We start from the raw sequence: 26,021 nt of genomic DNA, 5'->3' as shown, positions 1-26,021 counted from the left end.
CCGTGGCCCCTTCACTTTTGTTTTCGGCTGCCACACACAAAATATTTAGCCTGACAACTGTGTGGGGCCGGGCCAGGGCCACGGCCAGGGCTTGTTTGGGAAATAGAGAGGGGAGAAAACAGGGCGGCCCCAAGTACAGTAGGGTTGGAGGGGGTCTATAGGTGGGAAATGCCCCCCAGACCCTGCGTTGCTCAGGATGATGCTCTGTGCTTTGCTTTCTGCAGGTGTGGGTATTGTGGGGTGGATTCAAGGGTGCAGATATACCCAGGGAGAACCAGAGAGGGGTCAATTCCAGGGGACAAAGGAGCGAAGAGGAGGAAGAAGAGAAGGTAAAGGAAGAGGAGGAGGATGAGGATGAGGAAGGGGAGGAAATTGCTCTGCTCAGCACCCAGGATACAAGGATAGGGGCACATTTATTTCTTGAATTAGAACCAAGGGAAGGGCAGAACCCACAGGTGAGGGGATACCTGGAGAGCACAGCAGTGCCCCTGGCTCTGCCCCAGTGACCCTCAGCACAGCAGCACTGGGAGCAGCAGCTCCAGCACCCGGGTGCTCACATCTGCTGGGGGCAAAGTGGGGTCTGGAGGTTCCTCTTGTGGGATGGCCCCACTTTGCTGCCCCCAACCCAGTGGAGGGTCTCAGGAGCAGCTGCTCCTACGTCGGCGGAGCAGCATCACAGGGCGGCTGCCTTCCTCCTCCTGGTCACTCTCACAGCAGCGCTGGGGGTACAGAGGGGTTGAATGGCAAGGACAATATCATGGGCCCCCCCAGAGAGGGGCATCCCATGGCACAGCCCCCCAGTATTTGGTATGAACCCTCAGCATCTCACCAGCTCCTCATCCTCCGTCCTGGGGCTGCAGAGCAGCCGCATGCGGCACAGCCGGTTGCAGGCAGATACCATGTTGTAGGAGAGCTGGGGGAGCAGCAAGGAAGGGGTCTATAGGTTGGGGTCTCCCCTCCATACCCACCCCCAGACAGCAATACCAGGGCACAGACCCCACCATGGTCCCCTGCCCAAAGGCACCCAGCCCTGGAGTGGAACACTATGGCATCACCCAAGCACCCAAAGGTGGTGGGATCCCTCATATCGCCATCTCCATCCCTCACCCCGTTGTCCCTCCCCTTCATTCACCTTCCACTTCCTCCTGGCGTTGAACTTGCGGAAGTTTTTCATGTTGATGGAGGAACGGCTCCGTTTTGCTGCCTGTTTCCTGCTCAGGGGCTGGAGGGATGATGCTGTAGCATCATCACTGCATCCCATTCCAAATCCCTCAGCTACGTTCCCCCCTTTTATCTCACCTTAATCCAAGGATGCACAAGGCACTCAGATGCGGTCATTCGCTCCCTGCAATAGACAGAGCTGTGATGGTGGGGATCTGGGGACACCTAAGGATGGGGATAAGGACCCCCAAGGACTGGGACATAAACAGGGGTGGCACCCACTGAGGCTCCTTCACCAACAGCTTCTGGATGAAGTCCTTGGCCAACTCAGAGGTGTCACTGAAATAACGTTCCTCAAACTCATAGGTGCCCTCCAGGACGTTGGAGAGGGTCTCAGCATCTGTCTCACCCTGGAAAGGGGACAAGCCGCTGAGCCTGTGGGGACATGAGGGAGCATGAGCACCAGAGATGGCCCTGCCACGCTGCCCCCCTGTGCCTCAGTTTCCCCTGGATGCATTTCCCCCTCACCCCTACTCACAGGATGTAGGTGATGACCCCGATGCTCCTGCAAGACAGAGGGTGGGAGTCAGGGCTGTCCTCTGGGGGTCCCCACAGCGGCACCGTGGGTCCCCCTGAGATCCCTGTCCTTCTTCTCACCACATGTCGGTGGCGGAGCTCAGTGGTTCATAGTTGATCACTTCGGGAGCTAAGGGTGAAGGCAAAATGGGGGGGCATGTCAGGGGGGAGCACCACACGGGCACCCCAATATATCCCCATCATGAAGGTCCCCCTCTCAGTGAAGCTCTTGTCTGCCCCTTATATCTGGGGTTCCAGGGGTCCCGCTGCCCACCCAGCTGAGCCAGGAGCTCCATACCAATGTACTGGGGGGTCCCACAGAGGCTTTTGAAGGTGACACCATCCTCCAGCTTCTGGGCCAGGCCGAAGTCAATGATCTTGATTTGGGGCTTGGGAACATCCTTCTCCTGCAGCATGATGTTCTCGGGCTGCAGGGGGGAGGGTGAGGAGCAATAAAATACCCCAAAACCACCCTTATGTAGGATCATAGGACAGTGGGGGCAGCCCAGATCAGTCAGGGACCTGCACAGGCACCTTGAGGTCAAAGTGGGCGATGCGGCGCCCATGAAGGTACTGCACTCCAAGCAAGATCTGCTCCAGGAACTCAATGGCCTCTTCCTCTGACAGCATCTCCTTCTCCGCAATGAAGTCAAAGAGTTCCCCACCACGCATCCTGCACAGCAGGGCAATGCTGGGGAGGGGCTTGGGGGCTGCAAAACATCAGTATCCCCCCACCATCCAACCCCAGGACCCCACTCACAGTTCCAACACCAGCACCATCTCAGCTCTGCAGGTGAAGAGATCGTGCAGCTGCATGATGTTGGGATGCTGTAGGTCCCGCAGGATGGCCACCTCCTTCTCTACCTGCACCCTCTCCAGGCCTCGTCGGCTGCCCCGGCATCGCCGTGTCTTCACAAACTTGGCAGCATAAAAAGCACCGGTGCTGCGCTCCCGGCATCGCTTTACTACTCCAAAGTGCCCGCTGTGATGGAACACAGGGAACATGGGGATAGAGAGGGGGGTACAGATGTAGTGCCACTACTTGGCACACCCCACACCACCCTATTCACCTGCCCAGCGTCTCCAGCAGCTCATACAAGTCCTCCACACTGCGTGCACTCAGGGTGACAGCCTGCAGGAGAGCATAGACCCAGCTTAGCCCCATGGGGGCACCACATCCCCCTGGTGCACGTTGCAAGGGGTTCATTGGTGTCTCCTGCCCCTCCACACCCAGTTTGCACCCCCTGGATCCCTCCCATTGCTCTCACCTGGGGGCTGTCAGAGGCAGCCCCGCCATCCTCAGCCATTGCTGCAAAGACAAATAGAGGGGATGGGAAAGGGGCAGCAGGGCCAAGAAGAGCCCCCCTTGCCCCCCCAGACTCACCACACTGATGGCGCAGCTCCCAAGCAATGAGGGAAACAGAGGCAGGGTGTGTGGCCGGGTGTGCTGTGCTGGTGGGCAGCACTCAATGCAAGAGGCAGGGTCCCCCTCCAGCAGGAAAAAACACCTCGATAAGGGAACACAATGAGAGAGCACGAGACATGGAAGCTTTGTGCAAGGCTGTCCCCATCCATGGCCAAGCAGAGCTGTCTCCAACCCAGAGCCTCACCCCCAGCCTTCCCCCTTCAAGCTCTTCTTGCTCCCAGCACTGCCAGCCCCGTGGATGGTTGTTCTGCATGGTGACAACCCTGTGCCACCCCCGGGCAGCACGGGCACCCAGCCAGGCACTACACAGCCTCAGATCTATGTAGGCAGCACCATGGGGGCCCTGGGGGGGTCTGAACCAGCTTTTGTAGTGATAACAACACCATTATCCCCAAGGCACCGTGGTCCCCCATGCAGGGCTTTGCTGTGCACCCCCAGCTTGCGGCATCCTTACCTCTCTTTTAGCTTTGGAGATGGGGATGATGAGCCTTAGTGGGACGGTGCCACTCTCTGCTCCGTGCCGCTGCTGCTGAGCTCTGGGTTTCCTAGAAGCTGTTGTGATTCCTGGGATCAGTTGGGCAGCAGCAGAGGGAAAAACAGCAGGAAACGCCAAGAGCTGAAGCGTCTGATTCCAAGGTCTCGTGAGAAATCCCCCCACGCTGTCCCCGCCCGGACAGCTGTACAGGGGCTGGGAGAGGCCTTGTAGGGTCACATCCTTAAGGAGAAGCTCTAGGGCTGTAGCTGCTCCGTCCACAGCAGCCGTGAGCTCCAGTGTTACAAACAGGAAACCTGCCTGACCACCGATAGAAATAGTGTAACCTTGCTGCCCGGAGGGGAAACTGTGCAGGGTGTGAGGGCAGAGAGGAGGAACAGGTTTCTTAAGGTGGAGAAAGCCAGGGGGGTACCACGCCATGGGGCTGAGGGTGCTCTGTCCCCACTGCAGGTGTATAAAGGGCTGTAACCTGGCTCCAATGCAGCTACAGGTTGGGCTCTGTGCAAGAAATAGTGGTGCAGATGGGACAAAGAGGTTTTGTGGGTGCACAGAGCACAGAACCCAGCCAGCCCTGCATCCCCAGCTGCAATGCATCTTGTTGGCACAGCAAGCACCAGCTTCACCCCTTGCAACCAGGTAACGCTTGCTTTGCTTTACGACCATCAGCAGCTGAATGTGCTCAGGGTAAAGGGAAGGAGGGCAAAGAGACTCTCCCACGGTGCCACCCGCAGCCCTCGCTGTTGTTCCGTGACGTGGCCCCAAGATGCAGCTCGCTGCTTCCTGCCCATCACCGTGCTGCAAAGCAGCACCAGCGCTGCCCACCCCACGGCCCCCAGGTCCCGGTGGAGGTAGAGGTGAGGGTTGGGAGTGGGCTGGGGGTGTCCTATGGGTCTGAGAGTCGAGGTGGGAGCAATAAAGATCAGGAAGAAAAGACTGGAAGAGGGGCATGGAGGGGTTGTCCCCATGATGGGTGATGATGGAGGACAAAGGGAGCAGGACTCGGTGCTCAGCTCCTTGCTGTGGTTTTGGTGGGTCTTTTTAGTGCCTCTTTGGATGTGAGACCATTCTGTGTGCACGCAGCACCCAGGTTTTCTCAATGCTGTTTTAAGGTCGCATCCCAGTGCTCTGGGCCTTCCAGGACCCCAGTTTGGACGAGCTCGGTCCGGTCCTGGTGACTCAGAGCTGTGACACGGTGTGGCCGCTTCCACCCCCTCGAGCATCTGCTCAGGATTAACTTTGTTTGGCCGAGCGTTGGCGGCACTTAGATGAACCCTGCGTGTACATAGAGCCCTTGTTACACACAGGGTTAGTTCTTACCGGAGCTTTGGGTTCCCAGCAGCACCATGAAGGTGATTGGGAAGAAAAAGGGCGAAGAACAGCACCCTATGGGGCAGCATAGGGGGCTGCTAGGACCCACAACCCACTCCTTTTTGCAACAGGTGGCTCCATGGATGACACCCAGCCCCTCTTCATCACCTTCAAATGCATCGCTGAAGACAAGGCAGGCAACATCCAGCCAGGACATGGCACAACCCTGCTGCAGCCCCAGAGTATTATAGAGCAGTGTGATGCACACAGCAGGGGGGGACAGGGGGCAATGGAGGGTCCCCAGCCCCCCATCGCTCCCTGCCATGTGCTGCAGGGCTGCTCCCAGCCTGGGGGGGTTGCAGCATCCCTAAGGGCACGTACCAAGCTGTGGTTTGAGCAGACACAAGCGCATCGGCTGCGAGCTGCAGGGAATCTGCCAGCTTGGTTCCACGGCTTCATCAGTCGTAGGTAAGCAAGGAGTCCTATAGGGGTGGTTATAGAGGTGGTTATAGAGGTGGTCCTGTGTACCCATCACATATGGGTGAAGCCCTGGGATCCCTTCTTCCTGCAGGGATACGGAGAAGATGCTGCAGAATGAGCCACTGGGTTGCTTCCTGATACGCTTCAGTGAGAGCACGGTGGGCTTCGTGTTATCCTACAGGTGAGGGAGCTCAGCCCAGGGGTATGGATACGCTCAACCCCATGCTGTGCCACCACCAACCCCTTTCTCCTCCCCTATAGGGGTAGAGAGCGCTGCCGGCACTTTGTGCTGGACCAGCTGCCCAATGGGCATTATGTGATCCTGGGTGAGCACAGTGCTCACCCTGAGCTGGCTGAGTTGCTGCAGCACTACACCCACGTTCCCATCCCACCCTATGGAGAGCTGCTGACTGTGCCATGGGGACAGGTAAGCACTCCTTTTTATTGTAGCAATTAGCTGCTTCGTTAGCCCCCAGCAGGATGTGGGAGGAGCAGCAGCTTTCCTGCTTCATTGGGGCTGCTTTCTCTAGGGAAATCAGGGAATCCAGGCCAGGGATATATCAGAGCATCACATCTAGGGTTGGCACAAAGCATCACTCTAGGGTTGACCCCCCTCCTTTCACCCTATGCACTCTGCAGGACAAGGCTCGTGGAGGGATGCACACCCCAGATAGCAGCTCTGCATCCTGCAAGGCACCAGCAAACCACCCAGAATACAGCACCATAGCGAAACGGGTGCCAGGAGATGGGCAAGCAGCAGAGAGTGGCAACGAGGAGGTAAAGGCAGGGCCAGGGGCACAGAGGTGCTTCCCAGGGCAGATTGAACTGAGCAAATGCAAGAGGAAGGAAGGGAAACTGATGGAGTAGGGATGCTGGTGGTCCATGGGGGATGCAGCTGGGGTAGGAATGCTGCTGGTCCATTGGGATGGGGATGCTGCTGGTCCATTGGGATCAGCCCCATCTCCACACTGCCCCCAGCATCCCTCTGCTATATCCTGCTAAGGTCAGCTCCTCTGTGTCCACCCAGGGACCACGCAGCCCTGCCAACAGCAAAGGAGCAGAAACCAACAGCTCCTCCATGCAGACACACCACGAAGCCACCCCCACTGAGATGCTTGATGCCAAGTACCAACAGCTCATGCGCTTCCACACCTATGCAGAGCCCCACGAGGGTGCAGCGCTGCCTGTGGAGCCCATTCCCTTCTATGCTATGGGCTGGGGCTCCAATCCCAGCCCTGAAGCAAACATCTATGCAGAGGTGGCTACAACCCGGCAGGAGCCACCCAGCCGGGGCACACGGGGTCCTGGATCCATTCTGACCCCTACCATGTTTCTACGGCGCCGGTTGTCCCGCAGCCTCTCCAGCCAAGGCTTCCATAGAAGGCAGCTGCCAGCAACTCCCACTGCAGGCACCATGCAGAGAGCAGCCCCCCGGCCGACCCCAGAGGTGTGTTTCAATGCATTTCCTATAGGGCACAAGCACTTTGTAGGACCAGGCTTTCCAGCCTAGCCCTCATCCAGCACCATCTCAAACAGTGTTTCCCTGTTTCCCATAGATTCCACCACTCCAAATGAACTCAGCACTGGAGTTTGATGACCCCGTGTACAGCTTGAGGATGAGAAGGACCAAGCAAGCCACAGCCCAAGAGAATATTTACGAGCAGGTTCCTAGAGGCCACCTCTAAAGGCAATACAGGTATGGCCACAGCAATGCCCAGCCTCTTGTTGGCACAAGGTTTGCCTGCTCTGCTCTTGCAGGGCAGAGGGAGACCCTTGGACCTTGGAGGCAGTTCAAGGCATAACAGCAGCATCCATCATCTCTGCGCTGGGTTTTCGCACGCCTTTCCTGGCACGGTTGCCTCTTTCCCAAGCTCTGTTCAAAGGGGATGGAGGAAGAACGGATTTAATTTATCTTCGCAGAAAGAGATTGCTATGAATAGAATCAGGGTGGAGGAAAAGGCTATTAGAGCAGAACCAGATGGGTTTCGGGCAGGGCTGGTGCCATCCATGCAGCATTCGTTGGCTGCTTGAACAAGCCTTGTCCTGCCAATACATGCCTTGAGATCTGCCTGCTTTCTCACCCACCAAGCACAGAGCAGCACCAAAGAACAGAAGATGAGGATGACACTGAGTGTGGTTCTCATCAGTCCCGGTGCACACAGCCACAACAGAAGGGAAAGCGTGTGAGAGCAGCCAGAGACCCAAATTTGGAGCTTCAAAAAGGACTGAAAAGGAGAACAGAGGTTTGTGCTTCTACCTCTAAGAAAATCGCTTCCGTTTTTTTCACGAGCCTTCACGTGGTTGCTCATAAATGGCTAAAAGCAGAGCAAAAGTCAGCAGTGATTGCCATCCTCCTAAGTCCCCTCTAGTGTTAAAAACGAGCAATTACAGATTGAAAAGGCAAAAATAAACACGCAAGCTGCATTCAGTCCCTCAAAGGGAATGGAAAGATGAAGCTAGAAGAGCTCAAAGCCACAACGCTGCAGTGGGGAGAAGCCATCCAGGTGCTGCCACCCCACATTCAAGACACTTAACCCTCACTGGACACACAGCAGAAGGGCAATGAACCCAACAGCAGCACAGCAGAACCCAACCCACGATCCTCACCTTGTACCTCACACTGCAAACAGCTGCGATTCGGTTCATTTAAAAGTTTATTCCTTTATCAAATCTCTTGTCAGAGGATTTCACTGTACATATAAGATATGAATAAATTACTCAACAGTAACTTTATTTTGGTCATTTGGATACTCAAACTTGGCTCTGCAAAGTACTAAAACATTCAGGAAACTAAACTAGAAGTTACATTTCCTCTTTTAAAACATTCTAAGAAACAAATTCATTCATTGGGGGTTTGTTTTCTCGGCTCCTTATTTAACAGGCAATGGGAGAAAAACAACCTCACGGAGTCTTAACTAAATGGAGTAACCACTATTAGCTGTTTTAGCTGCAGTTACAACAAATACAAACCTTTAGTGTTGGGAATGTGAGTTTAAAGAACCAGACCCGCTCCCTGCTCCTTTCAGCATCACACAGAGGTGAACAATGAGCTAAGAGAGGCCATAGAGATTTGGCTAAAGATTCACGGGTCGGGTTGGTGAGGCTGCACATGATTTGCTGTTACACCACCTAGACCTAATACTTTAAATCAATTTAATTCTCAAGGAGTTAAGGCTGGAAACTTTCTCCTCTTCCCAGCCCAGAGGGTAATGTTAACACTTAAAACAGATGTGATGCCTTTATAGGAAACGAAAATTCATACAAACAAGCTAAAAAGCTGGAAAAATAAATGTACAGTAGGCAGCTTTCACTGCATCTGCTCCCAGGTAACTGGGATACTCAGTTCAATAAGCACAGAGATCAGATTGTTACAGCACTGTCGGTCAGAGAGAGGAGGAAGAAGGGGAAAAGGGGAGCAATGTACACACACAAACCATCAGATATACCCAAAGGTTCTCAGCAGCAGCTTGTGCTGGCTGAGGTCCTCATTGCTTTCTGCACTCAACACTGCAGTATTTTCACTTCTGTTCCAAGCTCTGTCCCTCTGCTTCTCCTTTGAAACAAAAAAGCACAACGAGCTTCCCCTCAGCATGGTTTGAGATGGGACAGGCTGGTGTAGCCAAGAGCAAAAACAATTACTTGGCCACATGCACACAAGCAAAAATAAACATAAAAATCCACTGCTGGTGTGAGAGGAGCACGGGATTTACTCAGCCAAAATTAAACAGCCATGACCATGTCTCATTTAAAACAACAACCGAAAGGAAAAACAACAAACAGGATCGCTCTTGGAAGTGTCTTTTTGAATGGGAAAAGAGAAAAAAATGACACTCTTGATGTACAGCGAGTCCGAGGAAGGAGCAAAGTGGGACATGGAAGTTTATTGAGACTCTGCCTCAGGTTCCAGTGACGAGGCTGCTTCAGACACACGGCCCTGCACCTACAGGACAGCAGCTCCAAGCCTTGCACCAGGCACAGCTCCTGCAGCTGCCCTGGGACTGTCGCTGGCTGTACAGAACAGACCTGATTTGAACCTTCCACGTTATTGTTTGTTAGGGAGGGGGGGAACGATTACAGGTGGAGTTACAGGAACGGTTCACAGGAACCCTTTTTCCTGATGGGGGAGTGCAATATCCTCCCACCCACCGAACAGACAGCACTCAACGCCAGCCCAGCCGGTCTCTGAGGGCCAGGAGAGGTCTGACACAGTAAGTCACCTGGGACAAGATCCAAAACATGGGACGGAGGTGTTAGAATCCGTATTTGGCTTGAGTCTGACGTCGACTGAGCTTGTTTTCAGACCATGTGTTTTTTAGTTCCAGTTCTCTTTCCTTTGCCTGCAGAAACGGAGAAGATTAGCATCAGAGCTGCTGCTCAACTGAGTCAGCAGTATTTTACCCTCCTCTGCCCCTGCTGACGGGGATTACAGCGTGCTTCAGCTAGAAGGCTCGTTACAGGAGCTAGCACAATTATCTTGACAGAGGCCTGAATTAATTGGGATGCACAGGCATTTCATTTATGCTGAAACACAGCTTCTTTTGTGGGTCGCTCTCAGCAGATGCTTACCAACCACACTGCAGCCACGCGGAATTAGACAGGAGGCAATGAGCCTCATAACCAAACACAAGCACACATGCACTGGAGCTGGCTGCAAGGGGTAGGGTGAAGCAGAGCAAAAACCAAGCTGAAAGCTCTGAATCCTGAGAGCCAAAAGGGCGATGCCATGAGGTTCTCTCAATTCTATCTGTGTTGGTTTCCATGCTAAAGGAAGAGCACTCACCTGATGGATCAGATATGTGATCTGGTGTTTCCTCCTTTGCTGTCCTGTGGGCTGATCTCCTTTTTTCTAGAAAACAACATCAGATAAACTGCTAAAGACAGAAAGATGCTGACCCAGACAGCAAAACAAGACAAGAGCCTGCACAAAGCCAGCTCAAGGAGCATTTGTTTCACATTAAGGTTGTGGGCAGATTTCCTCAGGCCGAAGCAACTCCTGGCTGGTCTTTACCACCCGTACTGTGTTGTGAGAAGCCCTGCTATTCTCTTATGTATAATTACTTTTACAACACAAAAGAAAAGGGTCCGTGTTCCCCCTACAGCAGTGATTGCAGTGCCTCTAGAACAGCTCCAGCTGTAGCTGAAACAGGAACTGAACAGAGGTCTCCAAAACCCCAGTTAGCACTCCTTGCATCCTGCCCGTACCTTGCTGAAAGATTTCATTGTTTTTTCCTCTGTTAAGGACTTGGTCAACCACTGCTGGGCTCCACTCAGCTGATCGTCACCCTTGATATCCACAAAATTGATTTCTTCTCTCCCCCGATTTCGCTTGCCTTGCAGCCGTTTGAACTGAAAAGAAGGACAGAAACGACTGGAGTTACACCAACAGCACACACCAACCTGAAACAAATAAAGGTAGCTGGAGGATGAGCCCCTCTTTGCTCCCCTAGAGTGGGACAGGCCACACTACCATACATCTTTCCAATGAGGAATATTTTCTTTAGTATAGTTCTGCTTTGCTATAGAGCAGAGTACCCTAACATTAAGATTATAACCTTTTTCCTGCACAGAGGGAAAAACAACATTTATCTCTTGTTCATGAGAAGACCCTCAGCCTCCTCATTTTAAGCGCTAGGAAAGCACCTCAAGTTCAGCTGCTAACATATCCATCTTCCATAACTGAGATCTCAAAAGCAGAAGTTCCTCAAAGGAAGTCAGCACCAGATGAGCCATCTTCTGCAGTGAGAGGTGGTTTTGCTTCTTTTTAAACAGATTTTTGAGCTACAGCTCTTGAGCGTTTCAACAATGTGGGAAGTCCACTGCTGTGCTAGAGGAGGTACCAAGAAAGAATACGAATGTCCTACCGAGGTACCTTGCCTGCCCTACACAGTCCTAACAAAACAAGATTGGGCTAGGTGGGAATAACAAGCATCACCTACTTATACAGCAAGCAAATCCATCAGGAGCAGTAGCCCAACATATTGCTGGAAGGACACTGCATGTCTCCACAGCACAGCACTAGACCCCACGGAACAACAATCTGGTCCAACTTGGCATGGAGCATGGGTCGTGATGGAGGGTCAGGACCGAGGCTGCCAAGCAGGTCCTATGTTCTAGCAGAGCTTAAATGCAAACTCCATAGTGGGATAGATAGTATAAGTGCCAACCGCTTCATCGTCTAGGAAGGAGGAGTCGGTGCTCATCTCCTGCGGCGGTGCCTGCGCTGGTTCCATCTCCTGGTAGTACCCACTGCTGTAGTAATCCTGTGAGCAAAAGGAAAACCAGTTCATCATCATTGCAGTAAAGTACAATGGATCCAAGGGAAAACATACACAGAGGCCCAGAGATGGATCTGAATCCTGTACCTCACCCTGGGAGTTGCTGTTCTCTCAGCCAGGCGCAGTGCATTACACACGCACCTCCTCACAAGGCTGATGGAAGCAGTCATTAATTACACCTCATTACCCTGGCACTACTGAAGAGTACAGGGCATTTTTTCCCAATAGCAACTCAGCTCTATTGAATTGCTACCAACAACCTGGCTTCATATACCAGCTCTGGCACTCTCTGGTTCTGCACCTTGACAAGATTAGGGACAGTTCTGTCAGGGTATTTTACAATGAGTGCAGCCATTAAACATTTATCCCACAAAGAGCTTCTATGGCTCTCATGCCAGAAGAACCTGGTTGTATTATCACAGAATGAATCATAGAATGGCCTGGGTTGAAAAGGACCTCAAAGATCATCTGATTTCAACCCCCTGCTATATGCGGGGTCATCAACCACCAGACCAGGCTGCCCAGAGCCACATCCAACCTGGTCTTGAATGCCTCCAGGGACAGGGCATCCACAACCACCTTGGGCAACCTGTTCCAGTGCGTCACCACCCTCTGGGTGAAAAACCTCCTCTTAATATCTAATTCAAACCTCCCTTATCTCAGTTTAAAACCATTCCCCCTTGTCCTATCACTATCCACCCTGGTAAACCAGCCATTCCTCCCTTCAAGTACTGGAAGGCCACAATGAGATCTCTCCCAAAGCCTTCTCTTCTCCAAGCTAAACAAGTCCAGTTCCCTCAACCTTTCTTCATAGGAGAGGTGCTGTGAATCTCTGCTCCTCATTCCAGAGAGCTCAGGTTGGAGCTCCACCATCCACAACTTGCTTCGCTAACCAATGTGAAGCCCCCCTCACATTCCAGACACACCTGATAATACGCATCAGTCCCGCTGGCATCACCATAAGCAGGGAATTGGCCATAAGGCTGACTGTCGTAGTCTTCTCCGGATTTAGGCACCCAGCTGTGCTGAGCAGTGCTGGAACCCACACCGGTCTTGAACTCCAAAGGGGCATTAGCAGCAGCATCTTGGAACTGTGGCTCCGGCTCCGTCCCAGGTGGTGGCTCCTCCAACACCGTCGGGGCTGAGTACATGAACGTCTCAGCAGCAACAACGCTGGGCTCGCTCCTGTCGGACAAGGAGAAGTAGTTCTCTGGCTCAACCTCTTCGTCGCTGTCGTCCTCCTCCTGTGTAATCTGCTTGGTTACCTGGAGGGCAGCGCTCTTCGCAGCAGCTTTGATAGCAGAGGGAGAAGGAGTTGTGGCTACGGCCGGCTTAGATGAAGGTTTTGTTTTGGAAGATGAGGTCGGGGCCTTGGCAGGCTTTGACTCGGAGGCGTTGTCAGCTGCTTTCCTCGAGAAAGCGTAGGGTAAAAGTAACCGATTGGTCTCTTTCACCGTCAAGTTTTTGGGTTGAGGAAGCAAAGCAGACAAGCCAGAGCCCTCTCCACGTCCCTGGTGAGTTTCATGCAGGGCAAACGGTTCACAGAAATAAAGAGAAATGAGCAAGACCATTTAGTTTCCCCTGACTCCCTGCCAGTTATCTCTTCCAATTCTAACAGTACTAATGGGTTTCCCATTGCTCAGCACAATTGCTCACCAATTCCAACATGCTGAAGGGCTTTCTTGCACGAAAGGCTGGTGAGACTCTTAAAGGAAAACTGGTACTTGCAAATACCCATCCATTTCTCACACTAATATATTTTTTCCAGAGATTTCTCCCCAAAAATGAATTGACACCCCATATACTCTGAAAGCTGTGCGCTAAACGGGTTTACAATAGCAGAAACTCAACGTCTATCACATGCTGATTTCCTGTGCAACTCATTTCATTCAATATACCAGATACTCACCTGAAGAGTATTTTTCTTCGTTGCTGGTTCATCTTCCTCTGAATCTGACTGAGAAAGAAAAACAGAGCTTAGCACAACTTGAGATAGCAAAAAAACAACAACCACCCCCACTTGTCAACTTGGTAATTTTCAGCTTGAAGCAGCAGAGGATCACAGCGCTGCAGGGCTGGGTTTAGCCTGCCAAGAGCCACAGTGAAAGCAACAGTGGGCTGTGGTCAGGCTCTTTCACAGCCTTGCTGATGCATCAATGTCAGGACAAGAAGAGATAAGAGAGATATGGGAGATCACTGAGCTGCCCGTAGCAAGCGGGGCTGTAGTACCTGCCACTGTGTTTAGCAGCAGCTGCGCCTGCTGTGGTTTGAACAGAGGTAGAAAATAAGCTGCATTCCACTGTAAAAACTGAAGCTTTGCAAACAAGTCAGCATTACCTCTTATAATCTCATCAGAGCAATACATCCGCAATCAAAAAATAATCTCCAGCTTGAGTTCATTAATCCAACTTATGGGACAAGAAAAGGTTCACTCATCCAAAACTCCCAGTTTTCAAGGTGGCTTTTTAACGTTGCTCTAAAGCAAAGTGGGTGGGCAGAGATACTCCACATATTGGCCAGAAATGAGCACTTAAAGCATCTGAGCTGCTGGCTCTCAATGGAGTCACAGGCAAATAAACCTACAGCGAGGCGAAGAACACAAAACCACCCAGCAAAAGGTCAGCAATCCCCTTTCAAAGAGACAGACAGCATCACATTAACAGAAGCGAAGCACAAAACCCACACAAAGCAAAAGGGTGTAAAAATTCACTGTGGAGATTAATAGGGAATTGTTCACAATAACTACGGAGTTGTTAAATATCCATTAAAAAACTTGAGCGTGAGGTCTGGTCATTTCTGCCATCAGAAAAGGCCCTTGATATCTTTATCATTTTAGTGCTTTGCAGAGCACTTTAAATAGATTACAGGAAACGAGGTCTTCTGCCAGTTTACCATCTAAATTATAAAACAGGACAAAGAAAAAAGAACACACGTAAATAAATGCAAGTCAGAGTCGCAATAAAACCAGACCGCTGTATTTAGGAGACTGTCCAGGAGCAACTCCACAGGTGGAAATGAAAGGGACAGAAGGGACTGTAAAGAGAAAAGGATGAAGTGGGGATTCTGCCTCAGGTAAAGAGGCTTGAAGGAAGCATCAGGACCAGCTCTGTCGCAGGGACTTCTCTCTCTCACCTTCTTTACAACCTGCAGTGCCTCTGTTCAAAGCCAATTTGCTGAACACAGAGGGGGGGGGGGAAGGATAAAGGAGGAAAAAGAATAAAAATCTCTTTTTATTTCTGCAGTTGTTAGAGTAGTACAGATGCTAAGGGCCTGAATATTCGCATGATGAAGTGCTGTAAAGAAATGAGTAAGCAAAAAGTGGGTACCAGGGGATGGTCTCCCATGGGCCTTGATGCTGGCAGACCTCTATTCATTGGCACTGTTGATAAATCCATAACTATGAAACCTTTCCCCTCAAGCTGCTTTTCCCCATGGAAATGACCCGAACTTCACAATGCAGCTCCCTGGAGCATGAATAGCATCACAACACTCAATGTGGGACACACAGCAGCTCCAACTGAACCCCAGCACTGTCATAATCCTCCCAAGAAAAAGACTGATTTCCTTTGACAGGAAGGTCTCATTGTCACCAATGGGTTCCAGATTGCCTCCAGTGCTGTAGTTGTCCACAGGGAGATAAGAAGGGGGATGAGGGCCCATATCTCCCTTGAGATAGTCACAGCTTGGCTTTGCATTGGTGCTGAGGAACCACATAAGGCATGGGGTAAGCATCAGCTAAACAAGTTGAGATGGAAGTGAATTCCTATAGGTCTGGTGGACACCTGAAGCCTTCAGACAACCAAACAATACAACGTCAGGGATAAATACAGATGTCAAAGCAAACGAAAGGAGAGAATGAAGAGAAATGAAGGCTTGCTTGGGATGCCCCTAAGAATGCCAACACAACAACTTCAGCTATAAATAAGGGTGTAGATCATCTGGATTCAGGTGCACAACGGTTATAAACATGGTTTTTATCTCAGTTTAATTCTGCAAAGTGCTTTAGGATTAGGGTTGGCAGCCTGGATAGATCAGATGCCACAACCATGACACCCAGGCAAGGCACACAGGACCATATTTCATAACTTAATGATGCCTGGAGAGCACAAAGCAGAGCTCCAGGTCTGACCAACACACACACACAGCGGATCTCATCCCATACTCACATTTCCCTGGTGAAGCTCGGGGGCTACAATCTTCACCGGCTCCGTCCTCTTCTTTGGCTTAGGGAGGCCCAGGTGCCCTCCAGTGCTGGGCAAAGCGGTGGGGCCCGAAGCGGGTGGGGATGAACCGGGGGTTGAAGCAACGCTAACAGCGTTCCGTGGGGGCGGCAGGAGGAGTCCCCCAGGCCGGGGCTGCTCCCCACTGCCGGCTGATGGCTCAGAAGGGCCGGGGGGCGGACTAGGGGCGGTCGGTGGGGGTCCGAAACCCCTCGCAGCGGGCGGTGGGCCCATAAGGAATGAAGGGGGAGGCAATAGGGGGAAGCCGCTTCCCTGTGGGGGCGGCAGGGGTAGAGTGGAGGCTTTAGGGGGAGGAAGGGAGGCGAAAAGACCCCCCCGGGCCTGAGGCTGGGGGATGGGGGAGTCATGAGGCGGGGTGCTGGGGGCTTCCACCTCCTCATCCGCGGCCTCCTCCGCCTCGCTGTCCTCCTCGCTGCTGGCGTAGGCCACAAGGGACATGGCCACCCGGGGAGGGCGACCCTGAGCGGGCAGCAGCCGCTACGCGAGGCCGAGGATCCGCGTTATCCGAGCTAGGCCGCGACGCCGCCGAGCTTACAACGGGGAGGAGAGGAAGGAATGGGTCGAGGCTACGGCACCATGGCAGCCTCACCCGGCCCAGCAACGGCAATAGGGGCTCAAAAGAGCCCGGCCCAGAGGCTGGAAGAGCCGGGAGATCGACTCCGCTCTGCCGCCGATCCCAGATAATGGCCGCCAGCCGCTCTCCCCCTCCCTCAGCCGCTGCGGCGGGCCCGCTGAACTACAATTCCCGGTATGCCCCGCGCGCAGCCAGCCGCCCGCCTCCCAGCGCGCCCCGCCGCAAAGCTTCATGGGAAATTAAGTCCGCGAGCATCCCGCTGGGACCACCGCTCCCGGCATGCACTGCGAGACGCCGGGGTTAGGCCCAAAATGGCGGCGGGGTTAGGCCCAAAAGCGTTCGGGGCAGCGAATGAGGCCAAGATGGGGTTGGAAGGGCGCTGTGAAGGGCAAATGGAGGCCATAACGCTCCAGGATACTGCTTCAACGAGCCTCGAGTGCTTCTATACGGCCACAAAGCAAATGGTGGAGGCACCGCGTGCTCAAGGCCCGGCCTACAGCTCCCAGCATGCCCCGCGCCTGCAGCCTGCCAGGCCGCATAGCGAAGCGCCGAGCATGACCGCGGCTCCCAGCATGCACCGCGCGCGGCCTGCAGGCCTCATTGCGGCCTGCGGGTAGTAATGGCGGCCGAGGCCTATCCATGTTATCCCATTCAGGCCTGTCCTTATTATCCCATTCAATTCTATGGCGCTGCCACAGCGTTAACCCGTTATATACCCACCAACAAGGCGGCTTAGCGACACGGGAATACATTTAGAATCATTTTAATTGTGTTATTACCATTCCCATTCTAACCCTTCCCCCCCCTACAACGAATGGTAGCGCCCCACCTAACGCAGGCCAGGCCGAGCGCCGAGCTCATCCATTGCGCTACTACGGGGGGGGGGGGGAGGAATTGAAGGGAGGGGGGGGTGTGCGGGGGTGGGGGGGGGGAAGGGCGGCGTTGAATTCAACCCCAAACAACCGCACGCGGGGGCCGGGGCCGCCGCAACCAGCCGCTCCCACACTTCGGTTCGGGGCACCCCGCCCCCCCGACCGAGCTGCGGTGGGGGGCATGCCCTGCAGCCTCCCTGTGCATCGCTTGCTCGTCGTCCCTCCCTTTTCTTTCTTAACCCCCCCCCCCCCCCCCCCCCCCCCCCCCCCTTTCTTTTTGTGTGTGTGTGTGTTTTTTTCTTTCCTCCCGCTCTTAAACTTCAAGCCGGGCCACCCACCCCCTCCCCACCCCATAAACCCGCAGCCATCATGTCCCGATCCCACCGGCAGAAGGAGTACAAGTGCGGGGACCTCGTCTTCGCTAAGATGAAGGGCTACCCACACTGGCCCGCCCGGGTAAGCGGGGGCGTGGAAGGGGAGGAGGGGGTGGTTGAGTTTGGGGGGGGGGGGTCATTACGTTGTATTAGATTTCATTCTATTTTATTCCTTTTGTTGTGATTTCCTTCTCCCTCTTCTTCCCCCCCTTCCATTTTGCCTGACCCTGTTTCGTTCCATTCCATCCTACCTCCCCACGTTCTTGCCCCCTGATTCCATTCTTGCCCCTGATTCCATTCTAGCCCCCTTCCATCACCTTCTGTTTCATTCCCCCTATTCCTCTCGGGAGAACCCCCCCCCTTACAAACCCCCCCCACCCCCCTATGGCCGCAGGTGTGCGCGGAGCTTCTCCACGTGGCCCTTCCTCCCCCCCCACCACCACGTTGCGTGACCCCGGGGCCTATTTTGGGGGGGGTGGGGGGCAAGTTTCATGGCCTTCCATTTGTGCTTTCCCCCCACCCCCCAACTCGATCCTCTGCCCCTTTATTTGGGGGAGGCAGCACTGAGATGAGCCCACCCCATAGCCTTCCTCCTCCATTCCTCCCCTTAGGCCTGAATTTAGCCTCTGGGCCCCCCCAGCACAGCTTCCTTGCTGTCCTCCCACCCCCTCCTCTCTAGGCCTTGGCTCCTTGTTGTAGGGCTTGAAACGGCGTGGGTGTCCCCCCCCACCCCACTCTTCTCCCCGGCCAACTTTGGGTTGGTTTATGGTGGTTTTATTGGCCAGGCTGCAGGGAGAGGCACTCGGTCGGGCAGCGGCCTGGCAGCACGCAGCCAAAGCGGCCATAGGGAGGAGGGGCAGCCTGTAAGGGCCTTGTCTGTCTATATGGGGTGGTGGGAGATCATTGGGGTCTATGAGGACACCACACAGGGCCTGGAGTGCACACCACCAAGCCAAGGCCTTTCTACGGGCCTTACATCAGGCTGGACTCCTGCAGCCCAAATTAGCACAGGCCCGGGGCGGTCACTTGGGTTTCAGCCTCCATGGCTGCACTCAGCTTGGTCCTGCAGGGACGCAGCCCTAGGGCCCTGCTATGGGACCAAACCACCCACCCTCCCCTGACCCCATCACTTGCCCTGGTGGCATGGGCAAAGCCATGACTAATGGGGACGCTCCCCATTACATTGGGGTTTTTGTTTTCCAGCTCCCGGAATATAAAGCAGGTATGGCCGGGAGGTGGCAGCTCCTTCCCCTCCCTGGGGAAGGGAGAGGTGCTGGGGCAGTTTTCCTGCTGCTTTACAGGCTGCCCCCCTGAAATATAAGTGCTGCAAGCACCGAGCGTGTTCCATTGACACCCATATGCAGAAACTCTTAGTGTGGCCTCTATGGAGAGGCTGCGTTTGGAGGGGAAACTGAGGCACAACAGCTGGGAGATGGTGAGGACAAATAGGGCCCATCCTTATGCTGTCCCTACAGGGTCCTTCCCAGCACCTTTCTTGCTCGCAGGCCATTATTGCTTGGTTCAGATGCAGCCCCAGGGCTCTACTCCCATCACTGGGTACTGGGGGTGGATGGGGGCTGTGTGTGCTTGGATGAGACCCTCCTGTGCTGACAGCAGGAGCTTGGGCTGCCCCATGGGGACAAGGGAAACCTATGGGGCTGTGCCTGGCTTTCTGCCATTGAGCTGCAGCAGTGTCCCTTAGGACATAGGATGCATGAGAACTACCTCCCTGCAGGCTTGACTGGTTAATCTCCCTTTCCCCACCTTAGTCACAATCCTGTTTCCATCACTGGGGAAACTGAGGCAGAAACCAGTGACTGTTGGGTCTCTGCATGTGTTGTCCCAGGCTCTGGGCACCGGTTGCAAAGTCCAGGTGCCAAGGTCGAGTGCAGAGTCCGTGCAGGGTACGTGCTTGTCCTGCCCCAGCTGTTCTCCAGAGCTGTCCCTCCTGTCCCACCCCCTTGTTTTGGGCCCCCCTTGGGTCTATGTGCAAAGAACAGGCCGGTGACACCATAGAACCCCATCCTGGCTCACTGAGGACTGGGATGGACATTGGTGCTATGGCCAAACACTATGTGGGCTCCAAATGGTGAAGGGTTTCCCAACAGCCCCAGCACCCTCCTGTGCTGTTGGCGCTCAGTCTGGCTATCTCAACTCCATCCCCTTATCTCCCTGTCCCTGCTTCTTCCCCACCCGCTGCTGTGAGTAGAGATGTTATGGGAGGGTTGGGTGAAAAAAGGCAGATAAGAGGCTGCCACCCGTTGGGTCCCCACCCACAATGTAAGTCCGCGCCCTTTCTGGTGACCCACACAGTTAGCAGAAGTCCATGGGGGTCCCTGCCATAGGCTGCCATTGTGCTGCTTTGCCCAGCCATGACCTTGGTCAGGGACGGATCCTGGTACAGGGATGTGACACTGTGCATTAAAGGGCTCTGGGACAATAGGATCCCTGTCCCTGCTGGGGGATGTCCCACAGAGCAAACACTGGGTACTGAGCCATAATGTGCAACACCACATACACAGCCTTTCCTCAGAGATGGAGGTTTTAAAAGTATGTGGGCCCACTTGTAAGGCATTATGGCCATGCCAGTGCTGTATCTACACCATGTTATTCTCAGCAGGGTGAAGTAAACTTCTGAAGGGCCCTTTTGAATGGGAAAAGTTGAAGCCATTAAGCTGTGCCACACAGCCAGGATATTCCCACAGGAGTGGGGGAATAGTGTGTCCTCACCTAGACCTGCTTCCCTTGGGGCTGATGGGGCCTTTGGTGTCACAGCTGAGGAGAGACCTATGGGAATACAATCTATGGCTGAGCATCCTGCATTATGGGGCTGGGCAGACTGGCCAGTTGCCTTCTGAATCAGATTTTCTCCTCCACCCCATTAGAGCTGTGGGCCGGGGTCCAGCACCATGGTGTGAGGCCAAGCTCTGCACCATCAGGAGCTGCTCACTCCATCCCTGCCCCAATTCCTCTGCTGTGTTTGTAAAATGGAGCTAGGTGTAACACAACCCTTAGAGGGCTCTTGCACATGGGATGTGTCCTTGGGGCTGGGGGTGTTGGATGGAGATATCCCATCCCTTCTAGGCACCCCCAACCCAGGGCTGTGCCAGCACTGTCAGCCAGTTCAGTCCTGTGCTTCAACTTTTGGACTTCTCAGGATATTTCCAACAGAACCCCCTCTGCCAGCTCTGGCATTGAGTGCTTCAAGTTACTCCAGAGCCACATCTGAAATGTGCCAGGAGGAAGGGAACAAAAAACCCTCAGTGGCAGCCTCTATGGGAGCCCCAATACCAGCATGGCACCTGGGCAAACTGAGGCTCAGCATTGATGTTTGGCAAAGGTCGTGCCATGAGTCAGCAGGATGCAACACTGGAGCCAGTGATCTCACCCTTCTTCACTTTGAGACCCTCACCCTCCTTCTCTCCTTCCACCTCCCTTTGAGGCTTCCTTGGGAATTTATGGCTGCACTCGTGCTGGCTCAAGCTGGGGTTATTTTTAGGCTCTATAAAAAGCTGCCAGAGCCACTTTGCTCTGTGCTCCCTCGTGGTTTGTGCTGGGAATATTCACGCTTGGTGAATTGGCACCTGCCGGCTGGGCTGAGTTGGCTGCTGGCCGAGTTGGGGGCTCATAGAGCTCCAGGCGAGCTGGGGTGTTTTGGCTGCTGCCACAAGGGCTGGGTTGGAGCTGTTCCTCCTGCGTGCAGCCACGATTTTGCTGAGCTAAATGTGTCTGAGCCAGTCTAGACAAGAGCTTACGGCGATCGCTCGTCCCCTCGGGTGCCCACAGTGCTACCATAGGGATGCAGCTTTACATCAGGCTGCCATGCACTTAATGGATCCAGGTGCACTGGGGTGCTAATCCAGCCCAGAGCTGCCATAACTGTTGTATTATAAGCTGTTTTTGCCCCTAGTGCTGCTGGTTGGTGGGTGAATTCCTGAGGAATAAGGCCAAGATGTGGCCCATACACCCATGTTCTAACCAGTGGGTGATGTCCCGTCACTGTGCCCTCCCCAGCCCTCACCCATTTCTCCATGTCATACAGATTGATGAGATGCCTGAAGCTGCAGTAAAATCCTCCTCCAACAAATACCAAGTCTTCTTCTTTGGGACCCATGAAACGTGAGTGGGGCTGTAGTGCTTGTGGGGTCAATAGGGTCATAGATGGGATCCACTCTCTGTGGTCTGGGTCTCTGGAAGGGAGGAGTGTCACGATGCCAATGAGGCCATCCCCAGCTGCTGTTACTCATTGCTTCTCCCTGAGCAGGGCATTCCTGGGGCCCAAAGACCTCTTCCCCTATGAAGAATGCAAGGAGAAGTTTGGGAAACCCAACAAAAGGAAAGGGTTCAGCGAAGGTTTGTGGGAGATTGAGCACAACCCAACTGTCAAAGCCTCCGGGTACCAGGTGGGTGATATCCCTCTATGGCCTCTTCCTGCCTTGCTCTCTAAGTGTCCTGTCCCACCCTCTTAAGTCCCCCATATCCCCTCCCAGCCCACCCAGAAGAAGACCTGCCCTGAGGATGCTGAGCCAGAGCAGGAGCCAGAGGGTGACGGGGAGAAGAAGGGCAACGCAGAGGGCAGCAGCGATGAGGAGGGGAAGCTAGTGATCGACGAGCAATCCAAGGAGAAGAACGAGAAAGCCGGGATCAAGAGGAAAGCAGAAGATGCTTTGGAGGTAGGAAGGGGATGGGGACATGGTCAGGGATCACTGGGGCTGAGCTGAGCCTGTTTCTTCCCTGTCCAGGACTCCCCCAAGCGCACCAAGGAGATGGAGGGGCAAGAAGCAGAGAAGAAGATAGAGAACGAAGAAGCCCCCAAGGAGGAGCCAAAACCCAACCCAGCTGAAGGGGAGAAGGAGAAGAACAGCGACGCTGCCAGTGTGCCGGACGCCAACGAAGCCAAGCAGGAGGGCAAGGATAATGCGGAGGAGGTCAGAGATCACAAGGAGAGGTGAGGGCAGTTAATGGGATGATCCCAATCCCCAAAATGCAGGCTCTCCTATAACCTATAGGCCTATCCTTGCATCCCTTTTGGACCAGTTCTGTATCCCATGAAACCACCCCCATAACCCCTTGGACCAACCCTGCATCCTTCCAGGATCAACCCTATATCCCATGGGACCATCCTTTGGGCCCAGCCCTATACCCTCCCTCACACTGTGGGCACTGGGGAGCAGCCCTGGCAGCAGGGTGGGGGTCTTGGTGCTATGGGATCCATCACTGCATCTCTTCTTGGCCATTGCAGCCTGTAGTGGCCTCCACGGCGAGCTGATCTCCTATTGCCCCTTCCCTGCTGGGCTCCCAGGGTGTGTTAACCCCATCTCACCCTCATCGTCAACGTTCAAAGCTCCGGAAATAACAAACAAACAAAAACCAAGAAAATGAAATTGAGACAAAAGAAAACCAAGGAAAGAAATGAAGAGAAACCCAGTAATGAGAACCCCTGTGAACCGACCCGCATCTCCTGGCCCTGCCGTCGAGGGGCCGCATGCTTTGTATTAGTGATTTCTAGGGGGCTTGATCCAGTTGATTTGAAATAAAAGCGATTCAATGCCTTTTTAAAGTGCTTCTGACTGCGTTTCATTCCGGGTTATCAGCCCCTTTTCCTGCTAATAGGCCCCGTTTTGGGTTATTTTGTGTTCTTGGTTGGCCTGAAGGGAACATAAATGAGGATGGAGGTGAAATGAGACAAAGTTGGAATATTAGGCCCAGTTTTGGGTTATTTTGTGTTCTTGGTTGGCAAAAAAAGGCCTGAAGGGAGCATAAATGAGGATGGAGGTGAAATGAGACACAGTTGGAATATTAGGCCCCATTTTGGGTTATTTTGTGTTCTTGGTTGGCCTGAAGGGAACATAAATGAGGATGGAAGTGAAATGAGACACAGTTGGAATGTTAGGCCCAATTTTGGGTTATTTTGTGTTCTTGGTTGGCAAAAAAAGGCCTGAAGGGAACATAAGTGAGAATAGAGGTGAAATGAGACACAGTTGGAATATTAGGCCCCATTTTGGGTTATTTTGTGTTCTTGGTTGGCCTGAAGGGAACAGAAATGAAGATGGAGGTGAAATGAGACACAGTTGGAATGTTAGGCCCAATTTTGGGTTATTTTGTGTTCTTGGTTGGCAAAAAAAGGCCTGAAAGGGACATAAATGAAGATGGAGGTAAAATGAGACAAGGTTGGAATGTTAGGCCCCGTTTTGGGATATTTTGGGTTATTTTGGGTTATTTTGTGTTCTTGGTTGGCAAAAAAAGGCCTGAAGGGAACATAAATGAGGATGGAGGTGAAATGAGACACAGTTGGAATATTGGGCCCCGTTTTGGGTTATTTTGGGTTATTTTGTGTTCTTGGTTGGCAAAAAAAGGCCTGAAAGGGACATAAATGAGGATGCAGGTGAAATGAGACACAGTTGGAATGTTAGGCCCCGTTTTGGGTTATTTTGGGTTATTTGGGGTTATTTTGTGTTCTTGGTTGGCCAAAAAAGGCCTGAAGGGAACATGAATGAGGATGGAGGTGAAATGAGACACAGTTGGAAGAGGGAACAAACTAAAGGGCCTAATGGAGGCCCTGGGCTGCTGCCCTGAACCCCAAGGAGCTATAGCAGCAAATGGAGGCCTGGCCTGGCTCCATAGCCAGAGCTGGGCCGCCATTCACTATGGAGCAATGGCGGCATTTGGAGCCTCTTTGGAACTACAACTCCCAGCGTGCCTTGCGCAAAATTTCCACGTGATTGCTCCATCCAATCGCTGCCGCTTCCCGGTGAGAGGCCAGCTTCCGGTGGGCGCTGCGGGGCATGCGGTCTATAGGGGGGGGGGGGCTTAAAGGGGTACGACCCCCAACCCTATAACCATGCGGCTCTCTGCTCTCCTAAGCCTGGCAGCTAAACCTAAACTACCCAGGAATTACCGACACGGTACTTGGAGACCCGGTACCGCAGCCGAATTCCTTCGGAACCCACCGGGTCAACGTCGAAAGAAGATCTTCGTCGAACCCATCAGTAAGGAGGAATGGAAGGTGTTCCTTGGTGATACGGTGAGTATACGGTATAAATCCCAATGTAGGTGGGGAATTAAGGCCTTACTAACACCCCCACCCCATAACCCCATAACCCTATAACCCTATGTAGGTCCAAGGGCAAGGTAGGTGGGTAATGAAGGCCTTCCTAACACCCCCCAACCCTATAACCCTATAACCCTATAACCCTATAACCCTATAACCCTATAACCCTATAACCCTATAACCCTATGCAGGTCCAAGGGGAAGGTAGGTGGGTAATGAAGGCCTTCCTAACCCCCCCCACCCCATAACCCTATAACCCTATGCAGGTCCAAGGACAAGGTTGGTGGGTAATGATGGCCTTCCTAACCCCCCCTAATGACCCTATAACCCTATAACCCTATGTAGGTCCAAGTGCTGACTGGGAAGGATGCAGGGAAACAAGGCTTGGTCACCCAGGTTGTACGTGCCCGCAATTGGGTGGTGGTAGAAGGGCTGAACACAGTGAGTATGGAACATGGAATTGACCCCCAAGTGTATCCCAATAGGCACAGAGCAGCCATAACCCTGCCCTGTCCCGCAGCACTACCGCTATGTCAATAGGAACGCCAAGTATAGCAGCACTTATATTGCCAGCGAGGCCCCGCTGCTGCTCAATCAGATCTCCCTGGTGGACCCCGAGGACAGGTAATTGATATGGGGGAGGTTGGGAGCTTGATATTATGAGCTTCTCACATCCCCTGTGCCCATCAGGAAGCCGACAGAGGTGGATTGGAGATACACAGAGGAAGGGGAACGTGTCCGTGTCTCGTTACGCACCGGCCGCATCATCCCCCTCCCACTGAAGCAACGTCGGGATGGCATCGTTCCTGAGCAGTGGATCGGTGAGGGGATGGGGGGTGGTTGTGAGCTGTAGCACCTTGAAGGTGCTTGGAGGTTCAGCACTGTCCCCTCCATTCACAGATGGCCCCAAGGACACGTCGGTGGATGACACGATGGACAAAACCTACACGCCGTCCCTGAAGACGTTTGAGGAGGAGATCATGGATGCTATGGGGATTGTGGAGACACGCAGGGCTAAGAAATCCTACTGGTATTAAATCCTATGTAGGCCTGGAGCTGCATTCCATGCTCCAAGGGTTTGCAATAAAGATGTCCCTTTATTTTTTATGGCTGTGGTGCTTTTAGGCAGCTCTGGATCACGCTGCCAGGATGCAAACTATCCTGCTGTGCCCCCTCCCTTCCTACTCACT

At 53.4% G+C, this 26,021-nt stretch overlaps 5 protein-coding genes across 7 annotated transcripts; 3 read left to right on the top strand and 2 right to left on the bottom strand.

The window, feature by feature from the left end:
• Nucleotides 1-394: 394 nt before the first annotated feature.
• LOC107324421 (death-associated protein kinase 2-like) lies at nt 395-3,906 on the bottom strand. Of its 3 annotated transcripts, none has more exons than XM_015884419.2 (14): nt 3,618-3,906; nt 3,122-3,245; nt 3,006-3,046; nt 2,808-2,869; nt 2,498-2,719; nt 2,272-2,410; nt 2,036-2,165; nt 1,819-1,867; nt 1,700-1,726; nt 1,444-1,596; nt 1,300-1,360; nt 1,133-1,222; nt 830-913; nt 395-719 (listed from the first exon to the last, which is right to left on the bottom strand). In XM_015884419.2, the coding sequence occupies exons 3-14, from the start codon at nt 3,042-3,044 to the stop codon at nt 639-641; spliced, it is 1,137 nt and encodes a 378-aa protein (XP_015739905.1). In that variant the 5' UTR covers nt 3,045-3,046; nt 3,122-3,245; nt 3,618-3,906; the 3' UTR covers nt 395-638. The 3 variants fall into 3 exon arrangements, with proteins under 3 accessions (XP_015739905.1, XP_015739907.1, XP_032305073.1); XM_015884421.2 differs by having other exon boundaries at nt 1,300-1,345; XM_032449182.1 differs by having other exon boundaries at nt 3,122-3,226.
• SH2D2A (SH2 domain containing 2A) lies at nt 3,868-8,177 on the top strand. Its single transcript, XM_015884417.2, is given in 8 exon segments — nt 3,868-4,454; nt 4,456-4,510; nt 5,096-5,432; nt 5,536-5,625; nt 5,706-5,871; nt 6,084-6,221; nt 6,472-6,891; nt 7,001-8,177. Coding segments are annotated over 8 exon segments (1,545 nt in total). The 5' UTR covers nt 3,868-4,244; the 3' UTR covers nt 7,130-8,177.
• PRCC (proline rich mitotic checkpoint control factor) lies at nt 8,081-16,692 on the bottom strand. The gene is made up of 7 exons (XM_015884416.2): nt 15,886-16,692; nt 13,629-13,676; nt 12,646-13,230; nt 11,609-11,704; nt 10,647-10,790; nt 10,225-10,290; nt 8,081-9,781 (listed from the first exon to the last, which is right to left on the bottom strand). The coding sequence occupies exons 1-7, from the start codon at nt 16,396-16,398 to the stop codon at nt 9,695-9,697; spliced, it is 1,539 nt and encodes a 512-aa protein (XP_015739902.1). The 5' UTR covers nt 16,399-16,692; the 3' UTR covers nt 8,081-9,694.
• Nucleotides 16,693-17,688: 996 nt separating this feature from the next.
• On the top strand, nt 17,689-23,340 carry HDGF (heparin binding growth factor). Its single transcript, XM_015884445.2, has 6 exons — nt 17,689-17,862; nt 21,823-21,899; nt 22,045-22,183; nt 22,271-22,453; nt 22,523-22,728; nt 23,023-23,340. The coding sequence occupies exons 1-6, from the start codon at nt 17,776-17,778 to the stop codon at nt 23,027-23,029; spliced, it is 699 nt and encodes a 232-aa protein (XP_015739931.1). The 5' UTR covers nt 17,689-17,775; the 3' UTR covers nt 23,030-23,340.
• A 1,221-nt stretch (nt 23,341-24,561) lies between these two features.
• MRPL24 (mitochondrial ribosomal protein L24) lies at nt 24,562-25,938 on the top strand. The gene is made up of 5 exons (XM_015884438.2): nt 24,562-24,804; nt 25,177-25,272; nt 25,352-25,455; nt 25,522-25,652; nt 25,732-25,938. Exons 1-5 carry the CDS (start codon nt 24,622-24,624, stop codon nt 25,866-25,868), a joined length of 651 nt encoding a protein of 216 aa, XP_015739924.1. The 5' UTR covers nt 24,562-24,621; the 3' UTR covers nt 25,869-25,938.
• Nucleotides 25,939-26,021: the final 83 nt, after the last annotated feature.

Source organism: Coturnix japonica, chromosome 25 (genome assembly GCF_001577835.2).
Source record: "Coturnix japonica isolate 7356 chromosome 25, Coturnix japonica 2.1, whole genome shotgun sequence".
In the NCBI taxonomy this organism is placed as follows: Eukaryota; Metazoa; Chordata; class Aves; order Galliformes; family Phasianidae; genus Coturnix; species Coturnix japonica.
This window is presented reverse-complemented; position numbering and strand designations above follow the sequence as displayed.

Bases quoted from the DNA above. Each gene is read 5' to 3' on its own strand.
- MRPL24 (XM_015884438.2), top strand. From the start codon at position 24,622: ATGCGGCTCTCTGCTCTCCTAAGCCTGGCAGCTAAACCTAAACTACCC. The intron at 25,456-25,521 runs GTAATTGATATG...TGTGCCCATCAG, and splicing joins CTGGTGGACCCCGAGGACAG to GAAGCCGACAGAGGTGGATT. The intron at 25,653-25,731 runs GTGAGGGGATGG...CTCCATTCACAG, and splicing joins CGTTCCTGAGCAGTGGATCG to ATGGCCCCAAGGACACGTCG.
- PRCC (XM_015884416.2), bottom strand. From the start codon at position 16,398: ATGTCCCTTGTGGCCTACGCCAGCAGCGAGGAGGACAGCGAGGCGGAG. The intron at 11,705-12,645 runs GTGTGTCTGGAA...TTTTGCTCACAG, and splicing joins GGACTGATGCGTATTATCAG to GATTACTACAGCAGTGGGTA. The intron at 10,791-11,608 runs GTTGGCACTTAT...CCTTCTTTTCAG, and splicing joins CCTTCCTAGACGATGAAGCG to TTCAAACGGCTGCAAGGCAA.
- HDGF (XM_015884445.2), top strand. From the start codon at position 17,776: ATGTCCCGATCCCACCGGCAGAAGGAGTACAAGTGCGGGGACCTCGTC. The intron at 17,863-21,822 runs GTAAGCGGGGGC...CATGTCATACAG, and splicing joins ACCCACACTGGCCCGCCCGG to ATTGATGAGATGCCTGAAGC. The intron at 21,900-22,044 runs GTGAGTGGGGCT...CTCCCTGAGCAG, and splicing joins TTCTTTGGGACCCATGAAAC to GGCATTCCTGGGGCCCAAAG.
- LOC107324421 (XM_015884419.2), bottom strand. From the start codon at position 3,044: ATGGCTGAGGATGGCGGGGCTGCCTCTGACAGCCCCCAG. The intron at 2,870-3,005 runs GTGAGAGCAATG...GCTCTCCTGCAG, and splicing joins CTGCCTCTGACAGCCCCCAG to GCTGTCACCCTGAGTGCACG. The intron at 2,411-2,497 runs GTGAGTGGGGTC...CCTGCTGTGCAG, and splicing joins ATGGTGCTGGTGTTGGAACT to GATGCGTGGTGGGGAACTCT.